This window comes from Macadamia integrifolia, unplaced genomic scaffold (assembly GCF_013358625.1).
Source record: "Macadamia integrifolia cultivar HAES 741 unplaced genomic scaffold, SCU_Mint_v3 scaffold2368, whole genome shotgun sequence".
Lineage (NCBI taxonomy): Eukaryota > Viridiplantae > Streptophyta > Magnoliopsida > Proteales > Proteaceae > Macadamia > Macadamia integrifolia.
The window spans coordinates 3,992-31,027 of NW_024868664.1; the positions used below are offsets into that span (position 1 = coordinate 3,992).

General features: G+C 38.5%; 1 protein-coding gene and 2 pseudogenes across 1 annotated transcript; all 3 read left to right on the forward strand.

The window, feature by feature from the left end:
- The first annotated feature begins 306 nt into the window (after positions 1-306).
- Positions 307-1,733, forward strand: LOC122066386 (annotated as a pseudogene).
- A 7,436-nt stretch (positions 1,734-9,169) lies between these two features.
- LOC122066388 lies at positions 9,170-10,659 on the forward strand (annotated as a pseudogene).
- A 14,647-nt stretch (positions 10,660-25,306) lies between these two features.
- On the forward strand, positions 25,307-26,796 carry LOC122066385 (mogroside IE synthase-like). The gene is made up of 2 exons (XM_042630198.1): positions 25,307-25,957; positions 26,038-26,796. The coding sequence occupies exons 1-2, from the start codon at positions 25,307-25,309 to the stop codon at positions 26,758-26,760; spliced, it is 1,374 nt and encodes a 457-aa protein (XP_042486132.1). The 3' UTR covers positions 26,761-26,796.
- Positions 26,797-27,036: the final 240 nt, after the last annotated feature.

Here is a 27,036-nt window from a genome sequence, read left to right on the forward strand (position 1 = left end):
TCGGCCACACAATTTTCTTACAGGAGTAATGGTGTGGGTTTTGATGCTTACCTCCTTCTTTCCTCTCGAGCCCTCTTATATAGCTCTTAGGGTTTAGGGTTTCCCCTTTCCTTGAAGGAGTCCACCTCGGGTCCACCTCTTTTCCTTTTAGAGTCCTACTCGGATACGTCCTATCCCCTTTGTGGGGAATATTCTCTTCACGCGGTTGACGTGGTAGAGTCCTTGCAGCCTCTATCAAGTGGGTGACACGTGTCCAGGTGGGCGACGCGTGTCCTTACCCTACTGGGCAATCAATTTGGCTGTATCATCAAGAAACAAGAAAGCTTGGGTGATCCTATAAGTTGTATTGTGTATGTCTCTTTTCTCCCCTGGGTTTTGGATGTGGCTAAACAGTTCAACTTAATTGGTGCTTCCTTCACCCAATCTTGTGCTGTTTCCATCATTTATTACTATGTGCAACGGGGTATACTCACAGTACTAGTGGCCGGCCCAGTCACTTCCATCCCTGGATTGCCTCCTCTTCCAACCACAAATGTGCCGCCTTTTGTTTCTGGGAATGGATTGTCATTGTACTCAATGTTTCTGGCCTTCTGTTTAAGCCAATTTCCCAACATCGAGAAGGCAGATTGGATCCTTTTAAACTTATTTGACAAGCTAGAGCTGGAGGTAAGCATTGCTAGGGATATTCAAACCAGGCCCAACCGAATAATACTTTGGTTTTGGGTTGTGCAATTATTAGGGTTAATCGGTCGATCTCGGCCCAACCTGATTAAACCAATAGACCGATCAATTTAGGGCTCATAACAAGCCGACAAAAATTTGATCGATTAAGGATTGGTTAGCCTAGTTGAGGTTTTGGCTTCGAGGATCAATTATATAGTCAGTTGGTTTTGGTCTTGAGTCTCATGGCCCGACCAAGACTGACCGGTTGATTCCTCTAACTATTTTTTTTATTTTTTTAATTCTATATATAAATTAATCAAGTAGTGTGGTATGCTTTGAAACAGGTAGTGAATTCAATGGCAGAGATATTGCCAGTGAAGACAATAGGGCCAACCATGCCATCCATCTACCTTGACAAGCGAATCGAAGGCAATGAAGGATATGGCCTCAATCTTTTCAATTCTAATGCAGACACTTGCATGAACTAGCTAGACATGAGAGAAACTGGTTCTGTTGTCTATGTATCCTTTAGAAGTCTAGCCAAACTTGGAGAAGAGCAGATGAAAGAACTAGCATTGTGTCTAAAGGATAGCAATAATCATTTCTTGTGGGTAGTGAGGCAATCAGAGGAGAATAAGCTTCCAACCAATTTTGTGGAAGAGACATTAGAGAAGGGATTGGTGGTCTCATGGTGTCCTCAGTTGGAGGTATTGTCCCACAAGGTTGTGGGATATTTTGTGACACATTGTGGATGGAATTCAACTTTGGAATCATTGAGCTTAGGTGTACCAATGGTGGGATTGCCCTAGTGGACTGATCAGCCAACAAATGTAAAATATATTGAGGATATTTGGGGAATGAGATTTAAAGCTAAGATGAATGAAAAAGGAATTGCAGTAAGGGAAGAGATAGAAGCATGTATAAGGGAAATTATGGAAGGAGAGAAAGGAAAAGCGATTAAAAATAATGGTATCAAATGGAAAGAGCTTGCCAAAGAGGCAGTAGATGAAGGTGGAAGTTCAGACAGGAACATTGAAGAATTTGTTGCCCTGCTATGTCATGCCACCTGAAGATGTGTGTCCCATGATGTCAATTACTCAATTCAAATTAAATCATTGTTCTTTCTCAGATAAATGAAGTTTTACCTATTAAATTTGTTGAGTCCTGGCTGACACTGAGAGGGGAGGTGAATCAGTGTGTCCAAAAACTTTCCCTCAGATGGTTCTTTACCAGGTCACTAGCTGATGTGGCTTACTCTCAATCACAGTCTACTGATGTTGCCCAGAGCTACTATGTGAACTATTGATAACTCTCACTGCTGCACGAAGTTGGTCACATAATATGTATTTCTACTGAGAGTTGACTCATAGACCCCACACGGCAATCACTGTCACATACACATAGTCGTATGTGCATCCACACTGCACCACCAAGTGGTCAGGTCTACCAGATGTACACACCCATCCTGCAGGCACACACTCTAATTCACAATCCAATGCTAGCATGCACAATCACAACACAAGAAATACGTGCTTCAACCAGTTGCCTACATGCACAGAGTAATGCCCACTGTCGAGCTCAGTATTTACTCAATACTAATTATGATTGCACCCACGGCCAAGGGAACACGTTTCCAGTTTCCACCCTTGATTTACAAAGGCTAGGTCTTCACCCCAATTTCCCAGAATAACTTGAGAGGCCACACCCATGGCAATTATGTTTAGGTAGTAATAACTACCAAGGAACACACTATCCCTATGTCCAGCACCCACTGAACACCAATTACATAGATAAGGTTGGGCTTATAACAATGCTCTACAATGATATCTCACATAGCATAGGTTTATGACAATATAACCTAGCTAAGCATACAATGGAAATACAATATATCAAAAGCGCAGTTAATGAGTGTAGAATAGCTTACAACTCTGTAATGTCTCTAATCACTGGTTTCCAAAGATGGGATCGAGAACTCTGATGGTCCACTAGAATCTTCAATCTCTCCTAAGTTGATGAAGAAATTGGAATTTTCAAGTGCACTGTAGAACCCAAATTAGTCTGTGTCTGAAACACTCTGGCAGTGAATGTGTGATATAGATACTTCCCCTCTTCTTTTCCTCTCTTTCTTTTCTTTTCTTTCCTTTCCTTTCCTTTCTTTTTTCCTTTCCTTTCTTTTTTTTTTTTTTCTTTCCTCCTTTGTCGAAGCTCACCCTAGCTTCATCAAGGCACACCACCTCTCATCTTCTTTCTTCTTTCTTTCCACTTCCTCTCTTCCTTTGTTAGAGCTCTAATGGCTCAACGATGGCTCACACAAGCATGAATGGGCTTCTTCTCTCTTTTCCCTTTCTTCTTCTTCCTTCTCTTTTCTCTTCCCTTTTCTTGGCTATCACCAATGAAGCTTGTTGCGTTGCCTTCCAGCAGCTTCCCAAGTCTCTAATGGAGGATATGGATCAAGTACAAGAGACTATAGGTTCTGCATTCAAAGCCTAAGCCTTCTTTGAGCCTCAACTCAAATATTAGGCCATCTATGCAACTCTCCTCTTCATTTTCTTCCCTTAGGAATGTAGATCTCGGAGTGATGAAGGATCTCCAATTTGAATCACCCAAATCGGAGTTAGGATGAAGGAGATATAGCCCTTTGAAGTTGGGCTAACCAGAAAGCCAGAAATGGAATCTTCGGAGGAGCGACATAGGCTACACCGGTGGTGTGCGCAACAAGGGAGCAAATCTGGCCATAGATCTCATCAATGAGCATCTAATAATCTGAATCATTGGATTAAAATAACGGATAGTAAATCTCAACCATAAGATTTGAATAAGAGAGTCAACTGATGATGTCATGCTAATGTCAGCGGTCAGGAATCACTTGTTGTCGATTTTGATTGGTTACTTTTCTGGATTTTAAGGGAGCCTGTCTCCCACTCACAAAAGTGAAAGGCTTATCGACCATTAGATCCGAATCTTCAAGATGGCTTTAATCAGATCTCATGAGATCCTTAAGATCGAAATCTTTTGTATATCTTCTATGCATGCGCAAAACACCACAACATACCTTGATAAGGTGTAGTGCCAGTGCATCAAGGCTTATGAACCTAACTAATCAAATCCCACGCGCAAGCATATGTCTCGTCCATGTCAGTGCAAAATCTCAGCAACCTTTGGATGGGCATCAAGCCTACGTGGTCGAATCTGGACCATCCATTTTACTTCCCTTTACTCATCTTTATTATAATCAAGCCCCTGCCTTCATATATTTCAATGCTTAAAGACCCCCTGCAACTCAGACCTTCAAAATATTGAAATTATACAAAAGCCCTTCAAATTTCAAAAATAAATTCTGAAAAATCCACCCAACATCAAGAGCAACTAATGGATTTTTGGTTTGGATTTTCTAACCGGCTTCACGGAAATAGATGTCACTTTTTCATATGATATCCAATTGATATGAAATGAAGTGCGTTGGAACCGCAACTGGATGCTCTACGACTTTCCAGAAGATCCGATCATATGACTCAGCCATATAAAAAGACCAAAATGCCTTTAGATCTTTCTAATGACGTATCTTTCTCATAAAGAATCGGAATGCGATGAAATTAGAACCGTTGGAAAGATCAAATTTTTGTCGTATGTTACATGGAGAACACTTCCTTTAAAAAAGTCATCTTTAATGCCGAAACTCTTTTTTACTACCACAAATACTGTAACTTCTTCATACGGTATCATAATGTGACAAAATCAGATGCACTAGATTAAATAAATTACAATCTATCTTTTCATGAAGAAACAATCATCCACAAATATCATTTTCACCGCCGAGAATGTCTCCGAGCGTTAATAGGTCAATTTTACCAGTTTTGACCCAAAAACTCGCACCACGTACTAAGGATATATCAAACCACTCCATGCATACCATACCGTTCTGTTATCTCATCGGTAACACTGGATACTACCATGTCATCATTTTCATCCATGTCACCCAAACTGGCCACGTCATCACCACCACGTGGTCGGGTTGCCAACAAGGATAACCATAAAACAAAAAAATTATCATTCCTCTCTGATCTCAAGCATTTATTTAGGCCTTAATTTAAGAATGTCAATCGTTATGGTTTAGGGAATTTGGCACGATTTCGATTCAGTATGAAAAGGAGAAATAACAACTATATCATAGTGAGAACCAACTATATCATAGTGAGAACTCAAATGCATTTTCAATACTAAAACTATATTAAGTCAGTTTGATTTTTTATTTGGTTTCATAAATGGATCCTTATTTGATAAGTATGTTGGTGTCCTTCCCAGGATGCATGGGTAAAGCTAAACATTGATGGTTGCTCTATGGGAAACCCAGGTAAGGCGGGCTTAGGAGGGGTGTTCAGGGAAAACAACGCTCAATCGAGTAGTCCCCTCTTTTGGAGCTTTCCTTGGGGTCACTATCTACTAATTTTTTAAGAGGAATTTTGAGCTTTGATGTTGGGTTTGAAAAAATCAAGAGACCTTTGATTGTCAAAGGTTTGGATTGAGAGTGACTCTGTGGTGATGGTGGTGATGCTGGTAAAGGGTTTGGTTCCTTGGTTTGTGTGGTAACAATGGTCTGCCCCTCCAGTGTTTCTTGATGAACATTGAGTGGAAGATTAACCACCGTAATCATGAAGCAAATCCTACTACGGATTTCTTTACAAAGTCTGCGGCAAAATACGAATCATCCACGCTTCAAGGGGACCTCAGTGCAGACGCTCAGGGAAGACCCATTCTGGGTTCTCTAATTTCTGTGTTTCTTTCTTTCATCCCCCTTCTCTTGTTCTCAAGTCGTTTCCCTTGCTGATGGTCATACCCAAGGTGGGGGTCTCGTCTAGCTGATGTTGTTTATGTTTTCTAGGTTTTTCTAGCTTTACCTTGTATATTCTCTTTTTTATTTTGATATACATGATCTTTTAGCAAAATAAATAAATAAATAAATAAACGGTCGGTTTCAGTATTGATTCCAAATTGACACCCTTAGGCCTTATAATTTTAATTGGGACTACTTAATTTAACTTTCTTGAAGGTTAAGAAGAAATAAGCATGATTTCTGGAATCACAGGTGGATGGGTCTGAACTCAATTCAAGAATCGTCAGGATTGGAAGCTACTCGCTTTTAAAAACAAAGTTGCGAGTGGGAGATTTGATAGATAATGGTGAGTGGAGGTTTCCAGAGGTACACTCTAATTTCTTGAAGCAAATTGTGGAGAAAGCAAAAGTGTTGAAGCTACCCAGCCAGAGTATGGAGGATGTCTGTGTGTGGAGCTTAGAGCCAATGGGGATCTTCTCTGTAAAATGCGCTTGAAATGAAATTAGAAGAAGGAATTCTAAGTCCCTTGGGCATCTGTTGTATGGAGTAAACAATTTGATTCCAAGGGTGTCTATGTTTGGATGGCGATGGGTGCAGGGTAGGATTCCAATTGATGAGGTGATTTGTGGAAAAGATATTCCATTGGTTTCTAGGTGAGATCCATGTGGGGAATCACGGGAGAGCCTAGACCATTTATTCCTTAATTGTAAATTTTCTGAGTGGTTTAGCTCTAGAAAGGGTAATGGAGTGGTTTAATGTGTCGTGGCAATATGAAGATTCTATTACCAACTTGGTGCAGGGGTGGAAAAGCAAAGGCTGGGGATGGTCCCTAAAAGACCCATGGGTGGTAAGGACGACGGTCGCAGCTTATTTGAATTGGAAGGAATGCAATGGGAGGAGACAAGAGGGTAAGATAAGGCCATTGGCGTTGGTGGTGAAAGGAGTCAAAAGAGAAATTAGTTGTATATGCTGTAATTTAAAGAGCAAGGTGAAGAAGGTTGAGGAGTTAATAGTGTGTAGAAGACAAAATTTGGTGACAGGGGTTGGGCGTGGAAGGGATCCTTTGGAAGTTTTTTGGTGTAAACCCCAGAGGAACTGGGTAAAATTAAATGTTCATCCATTGGGAACCCTGGGAGAGCAGGGGGAGGTGGAATTTTAAGAGATCAGGAAAGGAGAATGGTATTCAACTACAAGGTGCATCTAAACGTCTGCTCTAATTATGAGGTTGAATGTTGGAGTATTATCAGAGGAATGCAGTATGCAAGAGATTTGGGTGTGCACGCACTGTGGATTGAATTTGATTCGGTTGCAGCAGGAACTCTGTTTCAGAATAAGTGCATACCTAGTTCGTGGCGCAAGAGTGGGTAAACCTATGGTCTTTCCTTGAAGCAACGGAATTGAAGGTCACACAATGTTATAGGGAAGCTAACCCAATTGCAGATCACTTGGCGAAGGAGGGAGTGAAAACCCAAACTTCAGTAGGGATGGTGAGACTTCCTAAGCATATTATTGAGGAGCTAGCAAGAGATGCAGTGTCTAGACCGAGATTTCAATTTAATAGATAGCGTTTAGAATCCTCTGCATATGGCAATGCCGAAGGTGGGGGCTTCTAAGTCGTATGTAGTTTGGAGTCTTTATGTAATAGTATTTGATATTATTTTTCCTTTTTTAATACAATCTAATTTTCTAGCGAAAAAGAAGAAATAAGCCTATTGGTAGCCACGAGAGTAGATAGCTGTTTTCATGGGTCTCCAAGTTTATATCCTTGCACCCACCCAAGGATAAGAGTTTTCTCCCTCCAATAAGTATAGTTATCCTCAGGTAGAAGGGGAAGTTTTAATTGACTATCAAGCATCACTGCAAGATAACAACTAAATGGGTGACATGCTCACAAAACCATAAACTAGAATCATGGACAGTCGTTCGTGGGTGCTTCCATCGAAACAGAAGCAGTGGATTTTGAGTCCCTTGTTTCGCTGTCATCAATGGAAACATTGTAATACCTTTTCATGGGGATGCAACTTAAAATATGTTTAGAATGTAATACCTTTTCATTGGCTGTGCGACTAGAAGATCCCCTTTTTTTCTTTACTGGATCTTTCTGACATGTTCTCCTATTGTGGCTAACCATCTTGGAAATGACACATCTAACACTTGACACTTTCAAAGCTTTTTTTTTAAATCCTCAAGAAGTGCCCTATCAAGTTCCCTCATGTTTTTATGAGGTCTGCCTTCTAATCTCTTCAATTTTGGAGGCTGCACAAAACCATTATGGCTGCATCAATATGTTTCCAAGTATCTCTCCTTAGTAAAGTATATAGCACAATAGTCTTCAAGTTTCCTCTCGTGCAAAATAGTTGTTGGTGCATGTTTACAAGGAAGCCCTGAGATGTTCCATACTCTATAGTCACAAATGTGCTCTCTCAAATGAACTACATATCTTCTTTGAAAGTTATATTTATCTGACGCCTCATATTAATCTAAAGTTCCTACACGACTTTGAAGAACTCTAACTTCTTGCTAACCTTTGGAGTGATTGCACCCTAAAGGTTGTAATCCTTAACATTCCCTTTATACAATTTCTCCATCAAATTAATTCAATCTGATAATTTCAATTAAGGTCAAAATGGGCTTGTTCCTTTAAGAGTCCAATCCAATTGTCAAAGGATTCGGTCATATCATTGGTAATCCAAAGCATGCCTAGACCACAAGGTGGGCATTTTTGCCTTAACCACGCATAAGCGGAATTGTCAATGGATTTTATGTAATCCATTGCACTTTGAAAATTAAAAAAATTAGAGATATGTTGAAGAAACCTTATATTGAATTTATTGAACCCTATATCCTAATTTTTTCTGTGGAAACCCCATATCCTGAATTGATGACAACGAAAACATGGGATGGAGCTAGGGGGGAACCCTACCTTGATGTTGCAGTAGCTGTCAATGACCTTCACTAGAACCCCTTGCTCATCCAAAGATGCTGTATATTTGCGCCTCAACTCACAAAAAAATTCACCAATCTTCTATTTTCCAAGTGGTTAATGAACGCAAAACTTGACGTTCATAAGGTCAAACATATCTCCCCCTCCCATTATTAAAGGATAAAGAGGTAATCTCGCCCTACAGAACCATATTTTAATGGGCACTAACCAACAAGGGCTTCTTTAGAAGAATCATTAAAAATTAAGTCAGATAAAAATGTGTAATTGTTGAAAACACAGGTGTAAAAATGTAATTTTGGTAACTTATTAAGGGGAGATTCTCGGACCCGTCTAAGCCAGGACCTCTGAAGTAACTGCATACGTCACTCTTCATCAACTTTTGTATATATCAAAGCATTCCTATTCATTCATTCAGCGTGGTCTACCAATCAAAAACCAATTTGTCAATGCCTAGCCAACACAAAGTCTGCCGCCTTGTGATCGAATTGGTGCAGCCTTTGAACACTGCCATCTGCTCCCAGCACAAGTCAGCCTTCGTTGTTTTCATGTTTTTCGGGCACAGTTACGCAAGACCCATACGTCTGTCTCTCCTAGGTAGCCAGCTCACCCGTTGGTACTCGTAGGCAGTGATGTCTATCCATATTAGCTCATCCCACGCCTGGTCAATTTGGTCTTATAAAATAAACCAAAACTTAAAGGCTTCCTGAATCATAGGAACAAACCTTTCCAAAATGGAGAAGGGAGATAGAGCTCATTATTCGCATGTTTTAGTTGTCCCCTACCCTAGCCAAGGCCGCATTAACCTACTTCTCCAGTTCTCCAAGAGATTGCTTTCCAAAGGCGTCAAAATCACATTGGCCATCACCAGCAATCTTGTCAACTCTATGCACGCACAAATTGGAGCTATAGGAATCGAGACAGTCTCTGACGGCTATGACGACGGTCGCTTGCCATGGACGGAAGGTAGAATTGAAGAGTACTTTGAGCGCTCTAAGATGGTGGGCTCACAAACCATAACAGAACTCATCAAGAAAACAAGAAAGCTTGGGTGATCCTATAAGCTGTGTTGTGTATGACCCTTTTCTCCCCTGGGTCCTGGATGTGGCCAAACAACTCAACTTAATTGGTGCTTCCTTCTTCACCCAATCTTTAGCTGTTTGCAGCATTTACTATCATGTGCACCGGGGTCTACTCACATTACCAGTGGCCGGCACCGTCATTTCCATCCTGGGCTTACCACCGCTTCCAATCAATGATTTACCATCTTTTATTTCTAGACACGGATCACACCCAGCAATACTGACCTTACTTTTAAACCAATTTTCCAATATCGACAGGGCAGATTGGCTCCTATTTAACTCTTTTGATAAGCTGGAGCAGGAGGTAAGCATTCTATTTTGCTAGCTAGACATAATAAAAGGAAGATCCATGTAACTAACTCAGTGTTGTATGATCTCAAACAGGTAATGAATTGGATGGCAAAGCAATTGCCATTGAAGACGGTCGGGCCAACCCTGCCATCCATCTACCTTGACAAGCGAGTCAAAGACGATGAGGATTTCGGCCTCAAACTTTTCAAGCCAAGTGTAGATGCTTGCATGAACTGGCTAAACATGAGGGAAACTGGATCTGTTGTCTATGTGTCCTTTGGAAGCGTTGGTGAACTTGGAGATGAGCAAATGAAAGAACTAGCGTCGTGTCTCAAGGATAGCAATATTCATTTCTGGTGGGTAGTGAGGCAATCAGAGCAGAATAAGCTTCCAACCAATTTTGTGGAAGAGACTCTGGAGAAGAGATTGGTGGTCTCATGGTGTCCTCAGTTGGAGGTCTTGTCCCACAAGGCTTTGGGATGTTTTGTGACACATTGCGGGTGGAATTCAACATTGGAATCCTTGAGCTTAGGTGTACCAATGGTGGGATTGCCGCAATGGGCTGCTCAGCCAACGAATGCAAAATGTATCGAGGATGTTTGGGGAATGGGATTGAGAGCTAAGGTGGATGAAAAGGGGGTTGTAGTAGGGGAAGAGATAGAAGCATGTATACGGGAAGTTATGCAAGGAGAGAAAGGAAAAGAGATTAGAAAGAATAGTATCAGATGGAAAGAGCTTGCCAAAGAGGCAGCAGACGAAGGTGGAAGTTCAGACAAGAACATTGAAGAATTTGTTGCGCTATGTCATGCCTCTTGAAGGTTTCTGTTTTTGTTTCTACTTTTGTTCTTCTTTTTTTTCCCAATAAAACCCTGAAGGTATCTGTGAAGTGATGTAATCGTGAAATTTATATCAAGTCATTGTTTTATCTCAAATAAATGAAGCTTTTCCTATTTTTTCCACTAAAATTAAAGATTATTTGTATTAAAGAGAGAAATCAAGGAAAAAAAAAAGTTATACCAGGAGGATGCTAAAGACCCCCGGGGACATCAAATACAAAGAAAATATGTAATTGGAATTTTTTCCCCTCCATAGAATAATTTGGCAATGTAATCAGTTCTGTAGAGTATCCCCATTCACAACTTTGCTATTTATCTCTGGATCTCCTCTACCATTGTTCTCATGGAATGATGGTTGGGGAACTTTATTTGGAGTGGAAATTTCAAATCATCTAGGGCTATAAGAGTTAGATGGAATGATGTTTGCAAGCCAAGATCGGAAGGTGGTTTAGGTGTTAGACGTCTGAGAGATGTTAATTTATCCATGCTTGTGAACTTGGCTTGGTTCATTAAATTTGATGACTCGGTTGTTGCTTCTTTCTTGAGAGGGAGGTTTTTAACTCAATCTGGTTCTCCAAAGCTAGCAGACATCTGCTTTTTCATTTGGTCGGGAATAAAGAAGATTTGGGTTTTATCAATGCAAAAGGAGAGTTGGATCATTGGGAATGGAGCATCTCATCAACTTTTGGACATGATTAAGGTCCAACCTAGAACCTCAACTGTAGCTAAGGTGGTGGATTTCATTCGGGATGGGGAGTGGGATCTCCCTAGTATCTAGGATCCATCATTAAGGCTCATTTGCTCCTAGATTCAAGGAGTTTCCCCTTCTGTTAGTGGTCCAGCCTGATAAAGGAGTTTAGTCCTCAACCAAATCGGGTAGCTTCTTTATTTTATCGGCTTGGGAGGAGCTTCGAGCCAATGCTCAATCTATTCCTTGGAATAATTTAATTTGGAGTAAGGGTCTATCCCCTCATGCTTCTACTTTTGGGTGGCATTCTTCTCACGGAAAGGTCCCCATGGACGAGAAAGTGGAGAAGGATGAAGAAGAAGAAGAAGGAAAAGGAGAAAATAAATCAAGGTTTCGAACGATTTACGAGGTAAGAGTTATTAGCCTATGGTTTAATTATTTTTTATTTTCTACTTGGTGATAGACCATAAAGGTATGAAATTTTGTATTATGAGTTTCATAAGAGAGAAAATAGGATTTTGAAATGTTAAGAGTATATTATGTGTTGGACAGAATAATAGTCTGAAATTATTCATATTATTGAACATAGTTAGGGATTATTTTATGATCTGAAATAATTATCGAGAGTACATACATGTCTTTTACCTCCTAAATTTTTCATTAAATTTGGAGTTAATTTGATACATCAAAAATTTTATGTACTTCAATTGGTCATTGTTAGGGAAGTATTCTGTACCCAAGAATGGGGACTGTGACGGCGGAATATGGATTTCAACTTTTTATATGATTTTTTTTACTATAACAACTTTTATGAGTCATTTAATTCTTGAAAAAGTTGGAAGTAATTTGAGTTCGGGAAAGTGGGTTAATGAGTTTTTCAATTTTTTTAGACAAAATCTTTTATAGTCTAAAGACCCCTTTTTAGGGGGATTAGTACCTAACCTAAGAATTACGGTTTTCTGATATTATTTTCGTATGAGACTTATATATATGAGTTATGTTTCAATAAGATCTAATTTCAACTTATTTGGAATTCCAAGATATTTATTTTATATTTTTCTATGCCAGTAGGCAAAATGGGTTAAGGCAGAATATTGATGAAATAGTATAGGAAGATACAAAATTGTTCTATTTTGAAGGATAAATGAAATCAATACTTGGAATGACATCAAGGTGAGTGGAATCTCTACCCTAGCTTGCTTAGGTTTATAGTATTATCCAAAACAAAATTTTATGAATACTAGATCTATTCTAAACCTTGGATTTCATGGTGTTTTGTCATAAAAAAAAATTGATTTTACAAATCTAATGTTATGTACATGAGAGAATGAGGAACGGATTGTATTTTGTTCCACGATTTGCTTTATATGTACATAGCAAAATTTTTCCAAATAGAGCATTGATTACATAATGTTAGTTACTGATATTATGTGTTAAATTGTGATTATGGTTGTATGAAGTAGTGTACTATATGCATTACATGATTCTTATACCACATGAGTTTTATTTGTGTATATTTTTTAAATTCTAGTTCGCAAAAATTTATTGTTTTGATTATATTATGCGTTGTGTTGTGATAATGATGCTTTACATGACCAACGTTGATTGAGGAGGGATGTGAGACTTCCTTGATCACTGCTTTGTTATTTATAGTTGTTGTTTTGATGATTTTTACAAAAATAATAATAATAATAATAATAATAAAATAAAATAAAATAAAATAAAATAAAATAAAAAATAAAAACTAAAGTTGATTTCATGTTCACATAGAGATCGAGTAAGTGGAATGAGGGTATTGATCACATTTGAATTCCAAACTTGTTTGTATTTATGTGTATTTTCATTCTTGGATGACCTTTTATATTATACTAAATATGTCTTTCTTGGTACCGGTTGTATGATCGTGATTTCAAATATGTTGAGTGTGGTGGTTTTACTTACTAAGTTTTTTCCCGGAGACTTACCCTCACAACTTACAGATGACGTTAGTGAGGATTATTGTGGAGACGACGTGAATGTTGAAACTATTGTTGATCAGCTGGAAGACATTGTTTATAGATTTGAAGAAGACAATGATCTTTATTTTTAGGTGATGTAGACTTTTAAAGATGAAACTTCAAATCAACATAACTTTATTTGAAATTTGAAATAGATAGCTGAACTTTGAATTTTAATATTATATTAGTTTAGTTAACACTTGCTTGTATTATGTTGTGTGTGGACGCTCCGGTTCATTATCGCCTAGAACTTAAGATCTTGTAGACCATTGATGTTCAAAAACCCTAGTCGAGTTTGAGGTCGTCACATATGTAGAATTCATAATAACTTTTATTCATAGCCTAATCACCAACATACCTAGCATTTCATAAGTTTATGACTTAAAGTAGAGTATCACGCTCTGATATCACTCGTTGTCACGCCCCACTTCCATTTACCTGAAGGTTGGTGACATGGACACGCACATGTGTCCATAATCCATCCAGGATGTACGATGTAATAATTTAAATTCGTAAATCTATAAAATGATTCTACGATCACATAGATAATGATAATCAAAATATACACAACTAGTGAGGTCTAATGATATTTACCATATTTAACAAAAAGAATATTTTCACAGTGGAAAAAAAATTATAGCCATGCCCCTTGGGCTAAATCTGATATGTAAACAAAAGAATAAAAAATAGAAGATGATACTCTCATCCTCAACGTGCTCCGAATGCATAGTCGTCACATACGCAATCGTACACCTGCGTAACTAACTCTTCGTCCCAGAGGTCACCTCCATAGAGAGCCGGCTCCTCAGCCACAAACTTTAGATGGTTACCTAAATCAACATCTAAAAAAGAGGCAACAACGGATATGAGCTTCCATGAAACCTAGTGAGGGATACACACAAACATTCACAATAATTCATGAAATTAAAACAATATAATTGCCCAACCAAACCAATATGAATGCATTTAGATGAATGAAATGACATGATCTGGATTATTAACAAACAAACCTAATCAACAGATTCTAAGTCTATAGTGGGTATTAGTGCTACTGCAACATATGTGGTATCCCTAGTCATGAATGTACGTTATCGGTTCCCAAAGATACAACACTACAAGAAAAAAGGGTTTTTGGGATGGAAATTTTTTGTCCCAAATACCAAAATAGTGTCACTAATACCTATTAGAGACAGTAAAAATTTCCATCGGACATCTGTCGTTATAACAGTCGTCGCATAATTTACGAGACGGAAAAAAATTTCCATCCCTAAGTGGTCAATTGCAACAGATTTCAAGATGAGTTTTTTCCATCACAAATAATTACTGAAGCGATGAAAATATCTATCGTAAATACTGTGTTGTTAAGGCCATGTAGCTACAGTTTATTTCTGTCGCAAAAGAGCATAAATTATTTGAGATGAAATTTTTTCGTTGTAAAAAATTTCAAAACTTTGTTTTTTGGAACATATTTTTTTTGTCGCGAATGGGGTCTTCCTTCTAAAGACAGATATTTTCTGTCCCAACTAACAAAGACTGAGATTTTTAGGGACAATAAAATTCCTTCCCTAAAAGTTTTTAAGTAAAAAAAAATAATTATGATTTTTTCATATACATATTTACCCTATTGTCACACATTAGTAGATCCAACTATACATTTAATGATTACATCATCCAAAAGTATTAACATCAGATAAGTCCATACAAGTTAAATATTTATTTCATCCTCAAACAAAATGATAGGTAAAACTATTTTTGTTCCCAAATCTAGACATTAGAAATACCATGGGAATTAAATGAACAAGCCTTTTAAGTTAAAATTATGTGTGCACTGTGTGTTTGCCTGAGGACTTAACTATTTGCAGGTTAGGACTGCCTTTCAAGAATTTATATGTTCTACTACAACTTCTTCATGAGTGTCTGCTCCCTATGGGTACTTGCCTCCAACAGTTCTCTAGTTGCAAGGCCCTTTGCTTCAATCCTAATGACCATGTCCTGTAGTAACATTAATGAACCATTTAAGAAATGCATACCGAAATGCCCTTGTTAATATAACCCATTCATGGAAAACACATGACATATGGGTCAAGATTGAAGCATAATCAGACACTAAAACGTAGAGAAAGAAAGAAAGAAAGAAAACAAAATTCAGCCATGGCAAGAATAGTCTAGTATGCTTGATAGGGATAAAGAAAGTCATTGGGGATGGGGTTCATTCGTTTGATTATTTCTTCTTGAGAATGGATTGAAATATCTTGGCCCATGGCCTTGTATTCAGGTTGTCTTTCCAGGCTAAAGGCAGCGGTGTACTGCTAAATAATTTTCAAAAAAAAAAAAAAAAGGTTAAGCATTAGACCCTTTCCTTTGCAAATGATTCTGGCTACAAAATGTATAGGGAATGGGGAATTGGACAGCAGTTTTATCCATTTGGATCCTTTCTAGCATTTATCTTATGACTACATAAGGAACCAATTTAGAGGATAGTTGAACATGATTAAACTCCATGTTCATCATTTTTGAAGATGGGTCAGATTTATTGCTGCCCAAGGACCTTTCACATTAACAATGAAAAGATACAAGTGAAGGGAGCATGTACCTACTAAGAACTTAGAAAGAACCAAAAGGACAACGACAAATGAATTAAGTCTAGATTAAAAAGGAAAAATGAAGTTAGATTAATCATTATCAGATTATGGAATAAAAAGGTAAAGTCCACTACACATTTTGATAAAATTTCAAGATTAATCCATTTAATTCATTCAAGAATCAGATTAAAGTAGGTTTACTGCCTGCAAATTCTCACATTCATCTAAAAAAATTCCACGATCTCAGCCATACCATATGTGAAGCTATCATTAGCATGATTAAAAGATCAAGAATAATGAATTTAGAGAGTAAATTGGCAAAATTTTTACCTTACTCTGAGATGACTGACTGTTCAAGATTGCAAACCTCAGTTGTCTCCCAAAATTGAAGAAATAGATCAATAGAGCACTTAAGTGCTTGAAATCCCCGGGTGAGTTGTGATCCAAGGCTTTCATTCTCCCTTCTGTCCTTTCCTCTTTCTCTTCCTAACCTACAAAATCAGCTCCTTTGAAACCCTCTTCTTGCTATGATTTCTTTCTAAAACTCCCTCTTAGTCAACCGAAGAGAGCTACCTCTTCTTCCTCAGCCAGCGAAATAGCTTCTCCTTCACTCGTCTCTAACCCTCACTCTCATTCTTGCTCTCTCCTTCAAATTTGCAACTCAATGGGAACTTAGAAGAACCCTTCCCTGTCTCTTTAAAATCTGAACTTTAAAGAGACAAACCATGTGAATGGAAGCCTATTCTGAAATTGCAGATCCCTACCATTTTTCCTTCTTTTTTTCTCTCTTTTCCCTCCTATTTTCTTACTCCTAAACTCTCTCAACCTCACTATCTCCCTAACCTTCAACTCCCCAAAATAGAGAAGGAGGTTCCCCTTCTTGGCGCAAGAGAGGATTCCATTTTTTTTCTTTTTCTTTAGCAAAAATCTCATACTCCTAAAGCCGAAAAGCACCTCTCTCACTCTTCTATAACTCACAAAACAGTAAAGGAAGAATAAGAAAAGAAGAAAAATCAGATTTAAGAAGACCATCTTTATGCCAAAATCCCTCTCACTCTTTTGCAACTCACAAAACAAGAAAGGAGAAGAAGCCAAACTCAAAATCCGAAAACTCTCACAAAAAACCTCTTATTCCCAGCGAAATCCAGGTCAGTTGCCCTTTCACAGCCACGAAATCCATCTACATCTCAGCAAGATGGGAGTTCGGAGAGATGAGGGTTTGTAGAGAAAGAGAGAGAGAGAGAGTATTGATACGAAAATCGGATTTAAGAGAGATTTGGCGCGCAGTAAGCGGAAAGGAAATTAGGGTCGGATCTTGAATGAAATTTCTTTAATTTAGGGACAATAAATAATCCGTCTCTAATTTTGCGATGGGAAATTTTCGTCTCCAATGATAAATATGTATCGAATTAATTGTATAGATTTTGGTTCGTTCGAATTTAACGCGATTCAGAGATTTGAGTGCACAAATTTGGAAGGAAAATATCTTTAATTTAAGGACAGTTAGTCATCCATCTCCAATTTTGTGATGAAAAATTTTCGACTCCAATGTCGAATTAATCGTTTAAAATTCAATTCTTTCAAATTTAATGCTTTTTGTTCTATTTTATACTTTTAGATATGTAGGGACGGAACTATTTTGTCTTAAATGATTTACTTAGGGACGGAAAGAAATTCATTATAACAGATATGCACAGATTTGGAAGGAAAATATCTTTAATTTAGGGACAGTTAGTCATCCATCTCCAATTTTGCGACAAAAAATTTCCGTCTCCAATGTCGAATTAATCGTATAAATTTCAATTCTTTCGAATTTAACGCTTTTTATTCTATTTTATACTTTTAGATATGTAGGGATGGAACTATTTTGTCTTAAATGATTTACTTACGGACGGAAAAAAAATCCATCGTTATAGATATAAATATGTCTAATTGATTCGAGACAGCTCATTATCTATCCTAAATGTGGCGATAGAAAATATTTTGATGCAAATAATAAATAACTTATCGAAAAATAGTTTGCATTATCAAATGTAATTTTTTATGACATTACGGATGAAAATATTTCCGTCTCCAATAATAAATATGTAGCGACAGAGTTCTATTTGTCCCAACTAATACTATTTGTGACGAAAATAAATTGTTGTACAGTAGCGATAGAAATATACCGTCCCTAATTTTGCGATAACAATATATTCGTCCCAACTGATAAAGATATAGGGACAACACTATATTTGTCCCAATTAAATTTAATCGCGACGGAAAATAATCCGTTGTAAATTCAATGACAATAGAAACGAAAATATACTGTCCCAAATTTCGCGACGGCACATGTCTGTCCCTATTGATAAATATTTAGCAACATACTTATATCTGTCCTTAAATGGGTTCTATAGAGACAGAAATACGTCCGTCGCGAAAAAAAGTGTTGTGAATGCCCATTTTTCTTGTAGTGCAAGCTAGTTGTGAGTCAAGAGCTTACTAGTCCTTACATGGCTACTTTGGTACTCGGTAAGCCCCTATTAATAATTCCCCATATGTATACCACATCACTGAATCAAACATCATATGATGGGTTTGTCACAACACCGGTACTCCCCCACCTCGGTCACCGAAAATCGTCCCCAACCTTGGTCAGTTGGACGGTGGGATTAGCTAATACATAAACCCCTATTGGCAAGGGTTGTAGCACCAAAGTGGTTATTCTCCTAACCCAATGCAATTTAATAAACAATTTCTTAGTCCATATTAAGTCTTAGTGCTACTACAACATAGGTGGTATCCCCAGTCAGGAATGTCTATTATTGGTCCCCGAAGATACAAGCTAATTGTGAGTCAGGAGCATATTAGTCCCTATATGGCTACTTTGGTACCCGGTAAGCCCCTATTAATAATCCCCATATATACCACATCACCGAATCAAACATCGTGTGATAGGTTTGTCATAACGCTGATATCCCCCACCTAGGTCACTAGAAATCATCCCCAACCTCGGTCCGTTGGACAGTGGGATTAGCAAATACATTCCCCCTACTGGCAAGGGGTTGTAGCACCCGAGTTATATTACCTAGCCCAATGTAATCTAGCATGATTCATATCACATCATAAATATAAGATGATCGTGTTTGGGGATGCATTACCGGTATCTCCCACAACCTCGATCACTGGAATGTCCCACAATCTAGGCCATGATGCACCCACAACCATGATCACACTCTATTGGCATGCAGTACCATTATCTCTCACAACCTTGGTAACCAAAATCTCCCACAACCTCGACCATGCTGCATCCCATTTATCCACACCCACACCAACATACACATTCAAGTTTTCTAATAGTAACAAGTTCATAAAGCACAATTTATAATCACACACATAGATAACATGTTGTAAGCACTCTTTAAAATAATTCACACTCTTTAAAATAATTCACAACATCCACTCACATCATTACTCAAAATACACATTCACCTCAAGAACGAATTTATAATATGCAAATGACATGATCAGCATAAGTGCATCACGATATAAGCATTCCATATTAGTTACACAAAATCCCTCACCTCGAGTCCTAGATGATAGTAGATAGTCAATGGTCTCATGTCACATGCTGCCGTCACTTCTCGATTCTTCTCCTATGAAACATTGGGTTTTTAAGAAAATTCATCAACCATAGGGGGTTTGACCCTAGTACATGTCTATTCAAAATGGGTTTAAAAACTTCTTTTGGGAGGTTCACCGGTTGATGAAAGCATCCGTCGGTGACCATTGGCCGGTGAAGCCAATCTAGGCTATTCTTTGCCCAGATTTGCTCCACAGGTCAGTGGGACCCTTTTTAATGTCTATTGGTGGGTGTAGTTTTATGGGGATTGTGTATTCAATCTCAAAACACCCATTTTTCCTTACTTAGGTGGTTTACAAGTTAGGTTTTAGTTGTTATGGGGTTAGTTCATGCGTAGATCATTCACACACTTCACCTAGGTTTAGTATAATTAGTGGATTAACTAACATTGAGCTACCTGATATACCAAATCCCCAATTTTACAAGTCTAGGTTAACCAAAATTAGGGAATTTCGGTTGAGGGTTTATGTGGTGACCACCAAAGGCTTATATGACCACTCCAAGTCACCATTTATGTGTTTAATTTCATTTTCCCCAACCCAATTTTGGGTTTGAATGGTGAGGTGTAGGGGATTTGAGCAAAGTCCACTAATTCTAGGGTTTGGTTACCTAAATTGGGGATTTTAGGTGGGAATTTCATAAAGGAAGGTTCATAGACTCAAATTGATCCACCAACCTTGCTAGGATAATTCTCCTACACCAAACCCCACTCCCAATTGGTAATCTTGACAAGTGGGAAGGTAGATTTTAGAAAATTTTGGCGATTTCTCTATCTCTAGGTTTTGTATTGCCCAAATTGGGGGTATGAGATGGGGCTTTCTATGGAGGAGGGCCATAAACCCAATGTGAATGGCTAATCTTGCTAACTAGGTACCCCACACTAAATCCCCCAATCGATTTGTACATTGGGTAAGTGGGTAGGTAGATTTCGGTTAGGGTTCTCCACTTTACTTAACGGAGAAAATGAAAATGGGAGATAGGGAGAGACGTGTGAGTGTAAAGGGGAAGAGAAGATAGGGCTTACCTTAAGCCCTTGCTCCCCTTGCTCTCCTTCTCTTCTTCTTTTTCTCCTTCTCTTCCTCTCGCTCTAATTTGGTGGTAGAAGAAATGAATGGGCAAGGCTTCTATTTATAGTCACTTAAATTGCCCAAGGACCATTTGGGAAAATAATAAGTTTTCATTCATTATCTGGTTAACTAGTCATTTGGCACTAACGAGCCCGCCTTGGGGTGTCCGATACATTAATCCATCACCCAGTAGGTGGTACTAATCAATGGAGGTGGTTTGAGGTGCATGCGTGTGAGAACCTGGGCCCCACGACCAAATAACCCGGTTTTGGCCTATATACTCTCACCAAAGGGTGTTCAATGGTTGTTACCCATCAGCCGATGAAGGCTAAATTATTAATTAGTCCCTTATGAGTAGAAATGGATCCTTATATTGAGTGGGGCCTTCCCAAGGTGTTTTCACTGTGTGGGCCCCACCTGTTGGTACATTTCACTAATAAAGTTTGGGAAAATTCTCTTCAATGGCAAAATACGTATTTACCCTAACTCCTTCAGTGGCTTGTACTCCTTCCATACAATGAGCTAGGCAGATTCATATGTTACTAGTGGTTGTCATCCGGGTTGCATTACCTATGTCTAAAAGTTTAAATTTGCCTAAGGTTTTGGGCACGAGTGTAACAATTTTCTCATTCTTTTACTATTAGTATACTCCTCGCTAACCTTAAAAAAAAATAATAATAATAAATAAATAAATAAAAGGCGGGGGTGACATCTATAATCAAGTGGTTTATAAACAGAATATGTAATTGGAGTTTTTCCCCTCCACACATTTTTTTTGCTTAAGGATAGCAAAAGAATATATTACTATGAAAAATAATGAAGAATGTACAAAAAACCCAAAAGGGTCCTTACATTAAATCCCATCACCCTCCACCTTCGACATTGCCATCAACAGATAAGGCATTGAGATAAAAGAGAAGATCAAAACCTTCCAAGACCATGTAAGAGATAAGGTTGTGTACTTTTGCCCCTCCAAGACCATATAGTAGCGGGAGCCTCCTGCTATTTTATCTTTTTATAATAGAAGAGTTAATGATGTGATTTCATAAGAGAGAGAGAGAGAGAGAGAGAGAGAGAAGTCGAGTAGTGGGAGTAGAGCAGTTGCAAAAGAGATGGAGGCCATTGGGGGGGGGGGAGTTAGAGGGAGAGAAAAACTAAAAAAATTGCATTTACTTTATAGTAGTAAGTAATGTATCTAATGAAAAGAAAAATAAATAAATAAATAAAAGAGCCCTCTATGAACTGGAATATGGAAGTGGACTTAGTCTAGTCTACTCTGCTCTCATCCAATAAGGTCTCCAACAGTAGCTAGCGCTAACCTCTCTTGAGCATATCCAGCCTCTTCGCTACCTCTCAACAATATTAGTTTTCTAACAAAGCAAAAAACTAGCTAATCTCTTCCCTCTTCAAGTCAACCGTTCACTTCCTCTAAATGAGTGACATCCACATCATTATCCACTAAATGGCTAAATCTACTCTAGGAGCCCATTTGGTATCGTTCTAAAAAAATGTTTCTATAATTTTTTTGTTCTATTGAAACGAAAAAACTTAAAAAACTGTTTGGCAACCATATGATGTGTTTCAGTTTTTTTGAAAAAATGGTTAGAAAAAAAAAAAAAAGATTTGAAGGATGAAAGATGGAATGACAATTTGTCATTCTGTTCGTGTAGTTTCGTTCCAGTTGTAAAAAAGAAACGATTTTACAACTTTCTTTCCCGATAAAACACTCGCCCTCTTTCACCTCTCCCTTCACCTTTGCGCACACAAAACTGGAGAAGAAGAAAACCAATCGCTGGAGAAGATGAAGCACAATCGACCTTGAAAACAATCGCTTTCTTCTTCTTCTTTGTTCTTCACGTTCATTCTTCTTCTTCTTCTTTGCTCTTCTCTATTTCGCACAAACCCTAACATTTTTTGGATTTTTTACAAACCAGAAGGTTCTTGTATCGTTTTTCTCAAGGGAGAATTCCGCTGCTCATCTTTGCTCGTCTCTGCTCGACGATCACGTCTTCTCAGATCTCATCTGCGAAGACTCAGATCTCTACAAGTTTTCAACCCAGCTCTCTCTCTCTGCTCGTTTTCGCTCAAACAGGCACGCATACTCTGGTTCTCAATCTCCGAACTGTTCTTTTTCCAAGTCTTGTTTATGGGCATGCATATAATCTGTCTCTGTTTGTGGGTTTTTGTTGATTGGGTTTTCACTAGCGGATTGAACCCAAAATCAGCAGCCCTTCGAGGCTTGCGCTTTCGCCTATTCCCATTCTGTCTAAAACCATTGGACTTGACCGAGATATCAGTACTTGATCTGGTCCCGGTGCCATCCTCCTTTTTGACGGAATCTATATTCTCTTTTGCCTGTGAATGCGTCTTCCTCTTCTTTCCTTTCTCTGCCACTGATGGACCTTTTATTTCTTTATTCGAGGTAGCTGATTTGGCATTCTTCCCATCTTCTTCTATCTTCTCAATGTCTTCTTCATCTATCTCATCCTTTAGTGGTTTTTGTGGCCTTCCACTTCTCTTGTATGCAGGAAGTGATTCCTCCCCACCACTACCAGGATCCTCATGACTAGTAACAATAGTTAGCTTCTTCCCCTTCCCTCTGCCTCTACCCATAATATCCCCTAATGCTCCAAAATAAAAGCTCAAACAAATAAAGATGATTTCTGCAACAACAAAAATGGTTCCCAAGGTCTCAGTTGAAAAGAGTCATATGTTAAATGAATTTTAACAACACAATGCAGACCACGCAACATATAAGATGTCCTTCCTGAACACAAGGTTCACCATTTACAATACTGCTAGTGGGGATGTAGGACCATATCCATATCCTGCAGTAGAAATTAGGAGAGAAAAGAAGAAAAGAGCAGGGAAGAAGGAATCAGTTCGAAGATGAAAATAGAAACTGTTGATGGGATGATCTGCAATCATTTCTTCTATTTGAATACTATTTCTTTACTATGTTCTATCTGATTGCATATGACTTGAGCTTACCATATAAATTGAGTCATCACATTGTGTTCCATTTGACTACACCTGTTTTCCTTGTTTTTGCTAGCATTAAAAATAAAAATGAACGTAAAATATAATCTAATCTCACCTATCAGATGATTATATAACTTAGTTAATTGTTTTATCTTGCTTCTTATTGATTCATACAGCTTTGTTTTATCTTGCTTCTTATTGATTCATACAGCTTCTTTGCTAGAGAACTATGAGTGTTCTGAGTTCTGACTCTTAGTTGAATTATTTTATTTTATTTTTTCTTGATAGATAGATCCATTTATTGTAGAAAAGAAAAGTACATATTAAGAGAATAGGTAAATCACTCTCAAGGCCATTACCCAAGAATCAAAGAAGCCTCCAAGACAATAGCTAAGAAACAAAAAAAAAGTGGGGGTGGGGGTGGGGGTGGGGGTGGGGGTGGGGGAGGGCATACAACAACCTCACACCCTCATCAACACATGTAGAGAGAACAGTCCAAAAGAAAAACCACATGCTCTACAAGGCATTGTTAATTCTGTACTTTATTTGTCTTTCTGAAACCATTAATTTTTTTTTATTTGGTATGTAATACTTTATTGTGTTAAAGGATTAGTAATTTCTAATAGTATTTTAATGTTATTTCTGTAATTATTGACTTAAAAAAAAAAAGAGCTTCTAAAACAAGCATTACCAAACGGTAGACCTATCGATTTTCTGTTCTGAAACTGTTTCAAAAACAGATTCACCAAACAACCTTAAATCGTTTAAAAACGGCGTTTTGACACAGAAACTAAAATTTCCGTTTTTGACATGAAACGGAATTTCTGGAACAAAAACGATACCAAACGAGCTTTAGGAGATTTGGGAACAACAGTCCCACTTGTGGAAGGTACAAAAAAAGACTTCAGAAAATTCTTATTTCCTAACTGATCCACCTCAGCACCTTACTCCATCGGATTTCCTTCCCCAGTCGGAGGAGCCATTCGTGGCCTTTTTGACATGAAACGGAATTTCTGGAACAAAAACGATACCAAACGAGCTTTAGGAGATTTGGGAACAACAGTCCCACTTGTGGAAGGTACAAAAAAAGACTTCAGAAAATTCTTATTTCCTAACTGATCCACCTCAGCACCTTACTCCATCGGATTTCCTTCCCCAGTCGGAGGAGCCATTCGTGGCCTCCATTCTGGGTGGTGTCCGTAACACTTACAATGAGCACATCTTTCTGGAGGGTCTTCAAACTCTACATGTCGATCAATTGAAATAGACGTGAATAAAATGAGGTCCGGCTTGAGGCTTCTCGCAGCCATCTAAGCCCTTACGACGTCAAGGGTTGATGAAAAAATGACGTAATGTAAAGTGACGTAATGCAGTCAAATATATCAAGCATTCGTTCAGCGTGGACTACTGATCAAAATCCAATTTTTCAATGCACCAAAACAACGTGAGGAGAGGATTCAGAAACTACAAAGTCTGCCGCCACGTGATGGAATTGGGGCAGCTCTTAAACACCGCCATGGGCTCTCAGCACAGCACAAGTCAGCCTTTGTTGTTTTCTTTTCTCGGGCACAGCTACGCAACACCCATACGTCTATCGCTCCTAGTCTTACGTAGGCAGTGATGTCTATCAATATTAGCTCATCCCACGCCTGATCACTTTGGTCTTATAAATAAACCAAAACGTAAAGGCCTGATCATGAATCATAAGAACAAACATTTCCAGAATGAAGAAGGGAGATAGAGTTCATTATTCTCATGTTTTAGTTGTCCCTTACCCCAGCCAAGGCCACATTAACCCACTTCTCCAGTTCTCCAAGAGATTGCTTTCCAAAGGCGTCAAAATCACATTGGCCATCACCAGCAATCTTGTCAACTCTATGCATGCACAAACTGGAGCTATAGGAGTCGAGACATTCTCCGACGGCTATGACGACGGTCGCTTGCCATGGACGGAAGGTAGAATTGAAGAGTACTTTGAGCGCTCTAAGATGGTGGGCTCACAGACCTTAACAGAACTCATCAAGAAACAAGAAAGCTTTGGTGATCCTATAAGCTGTGTTGTTTACGATCCTTTTCTCCCCTGGGTTCTGGATGTGGCCAAACAGCTCAACTTAATTGGTGCTGCCTTCTTCACCCAATCTTTAGCTGTTTGCAGCATTTACTATCATGTGCACCGGGGTCTACTCACACTACCAGTGGCCAGCACCATCATTTCCATTCCGGGCTTACCACTGCTTCCAATCAACGATTTACCATCTTTTATTTCTATATACGGATCGCGCCCAGCAATACTGACCTTACTTTTAAACCAATTTTCCAACATCGACAAGGCAGATTGGCTCCTTTTTAACTCATTTGATAAGCTGGAGCAGGAGGTAAGCATTCTATTTTGCTAGCTAGACATAATAAAAGGAAGATCCATGTAACTAACTTAGTGTTGTATGATCCCAAACAGGTAATGAATTGGATGGCAAAGCAATTGCCAGTGAAGACGATCGGGCCAACCCTGCCATCCATCTACCTTGACAAGCGAGTCAAAGACGATGAGGATTTCGGCCTTAATCTTTTCAAGCCAAGTGTAGATGCTTGCATGAACTGGCTAAACATGAGGGAAACTGGATCTGTTGTCTATGTATCCTTTGGAAGCGTTGCTGAACTCGGAGATGAGCAAATGAAAGAACTAGCTTCGTGTCTCAAGGATAGCAATTATCATTTCTTGTGGGTAGTGAGGCAATCAGAGCAGAATAAGATTCCGACCAATTTTGTGGAAGAGACTCTAGAGAAGGGATTGGTGGTCTCATGGTGTCTTCAGTTGGAGGTGTTGTCCCACAAGACTTTGGGATGTTTTGTAACACATTGCGGGTGGAATTCAACGTTGGAATCGTTGAGCTTAGGTGTACCAATGGTGGGATTGCCGCAATGGACTGATCAACCAACTAATGCAAAATGTATTGAAGATGTTTGGGAAATGGGATTGAGAGCTAAGGTGGATGAAAAGGGGGTTGTAGTGGGGGAAGAGATAGAAGCATGTATTAAGGAAGTTATGCAAGGAGAGAAAGGAAAAGAGATTAGACAGAATAGTATCAAATGGAAAGAGTTTGCCAAAGAGGCAGTAGATGAAGGTGGAAGTTCAGACAAGAACATTGAAGAATTTGTTGCTCTATGTCATGCCTCTTGAAGGTTTCTGTTCCTTTGTATTTTTATTTTGTTCAATAAACCCTGAAGGTGCCTGTGAAGTGATATAATTGTGTAATTTATATCAAGTCATTGATCTTTTTCAAATAAATAAATATTTTACTATTTTTTTCCACTAAAAGATCATTTGTATTAAAGAAAATTCAAGAAAAAAAGAAACTATAGAAGAAGGATGCTAAAGACCTTTAGGGACATCAAAACAATGGTAGCACTATATCGCCCACAAACAATGGGTGAAGTCTGCAATCAAGCGGGTTAA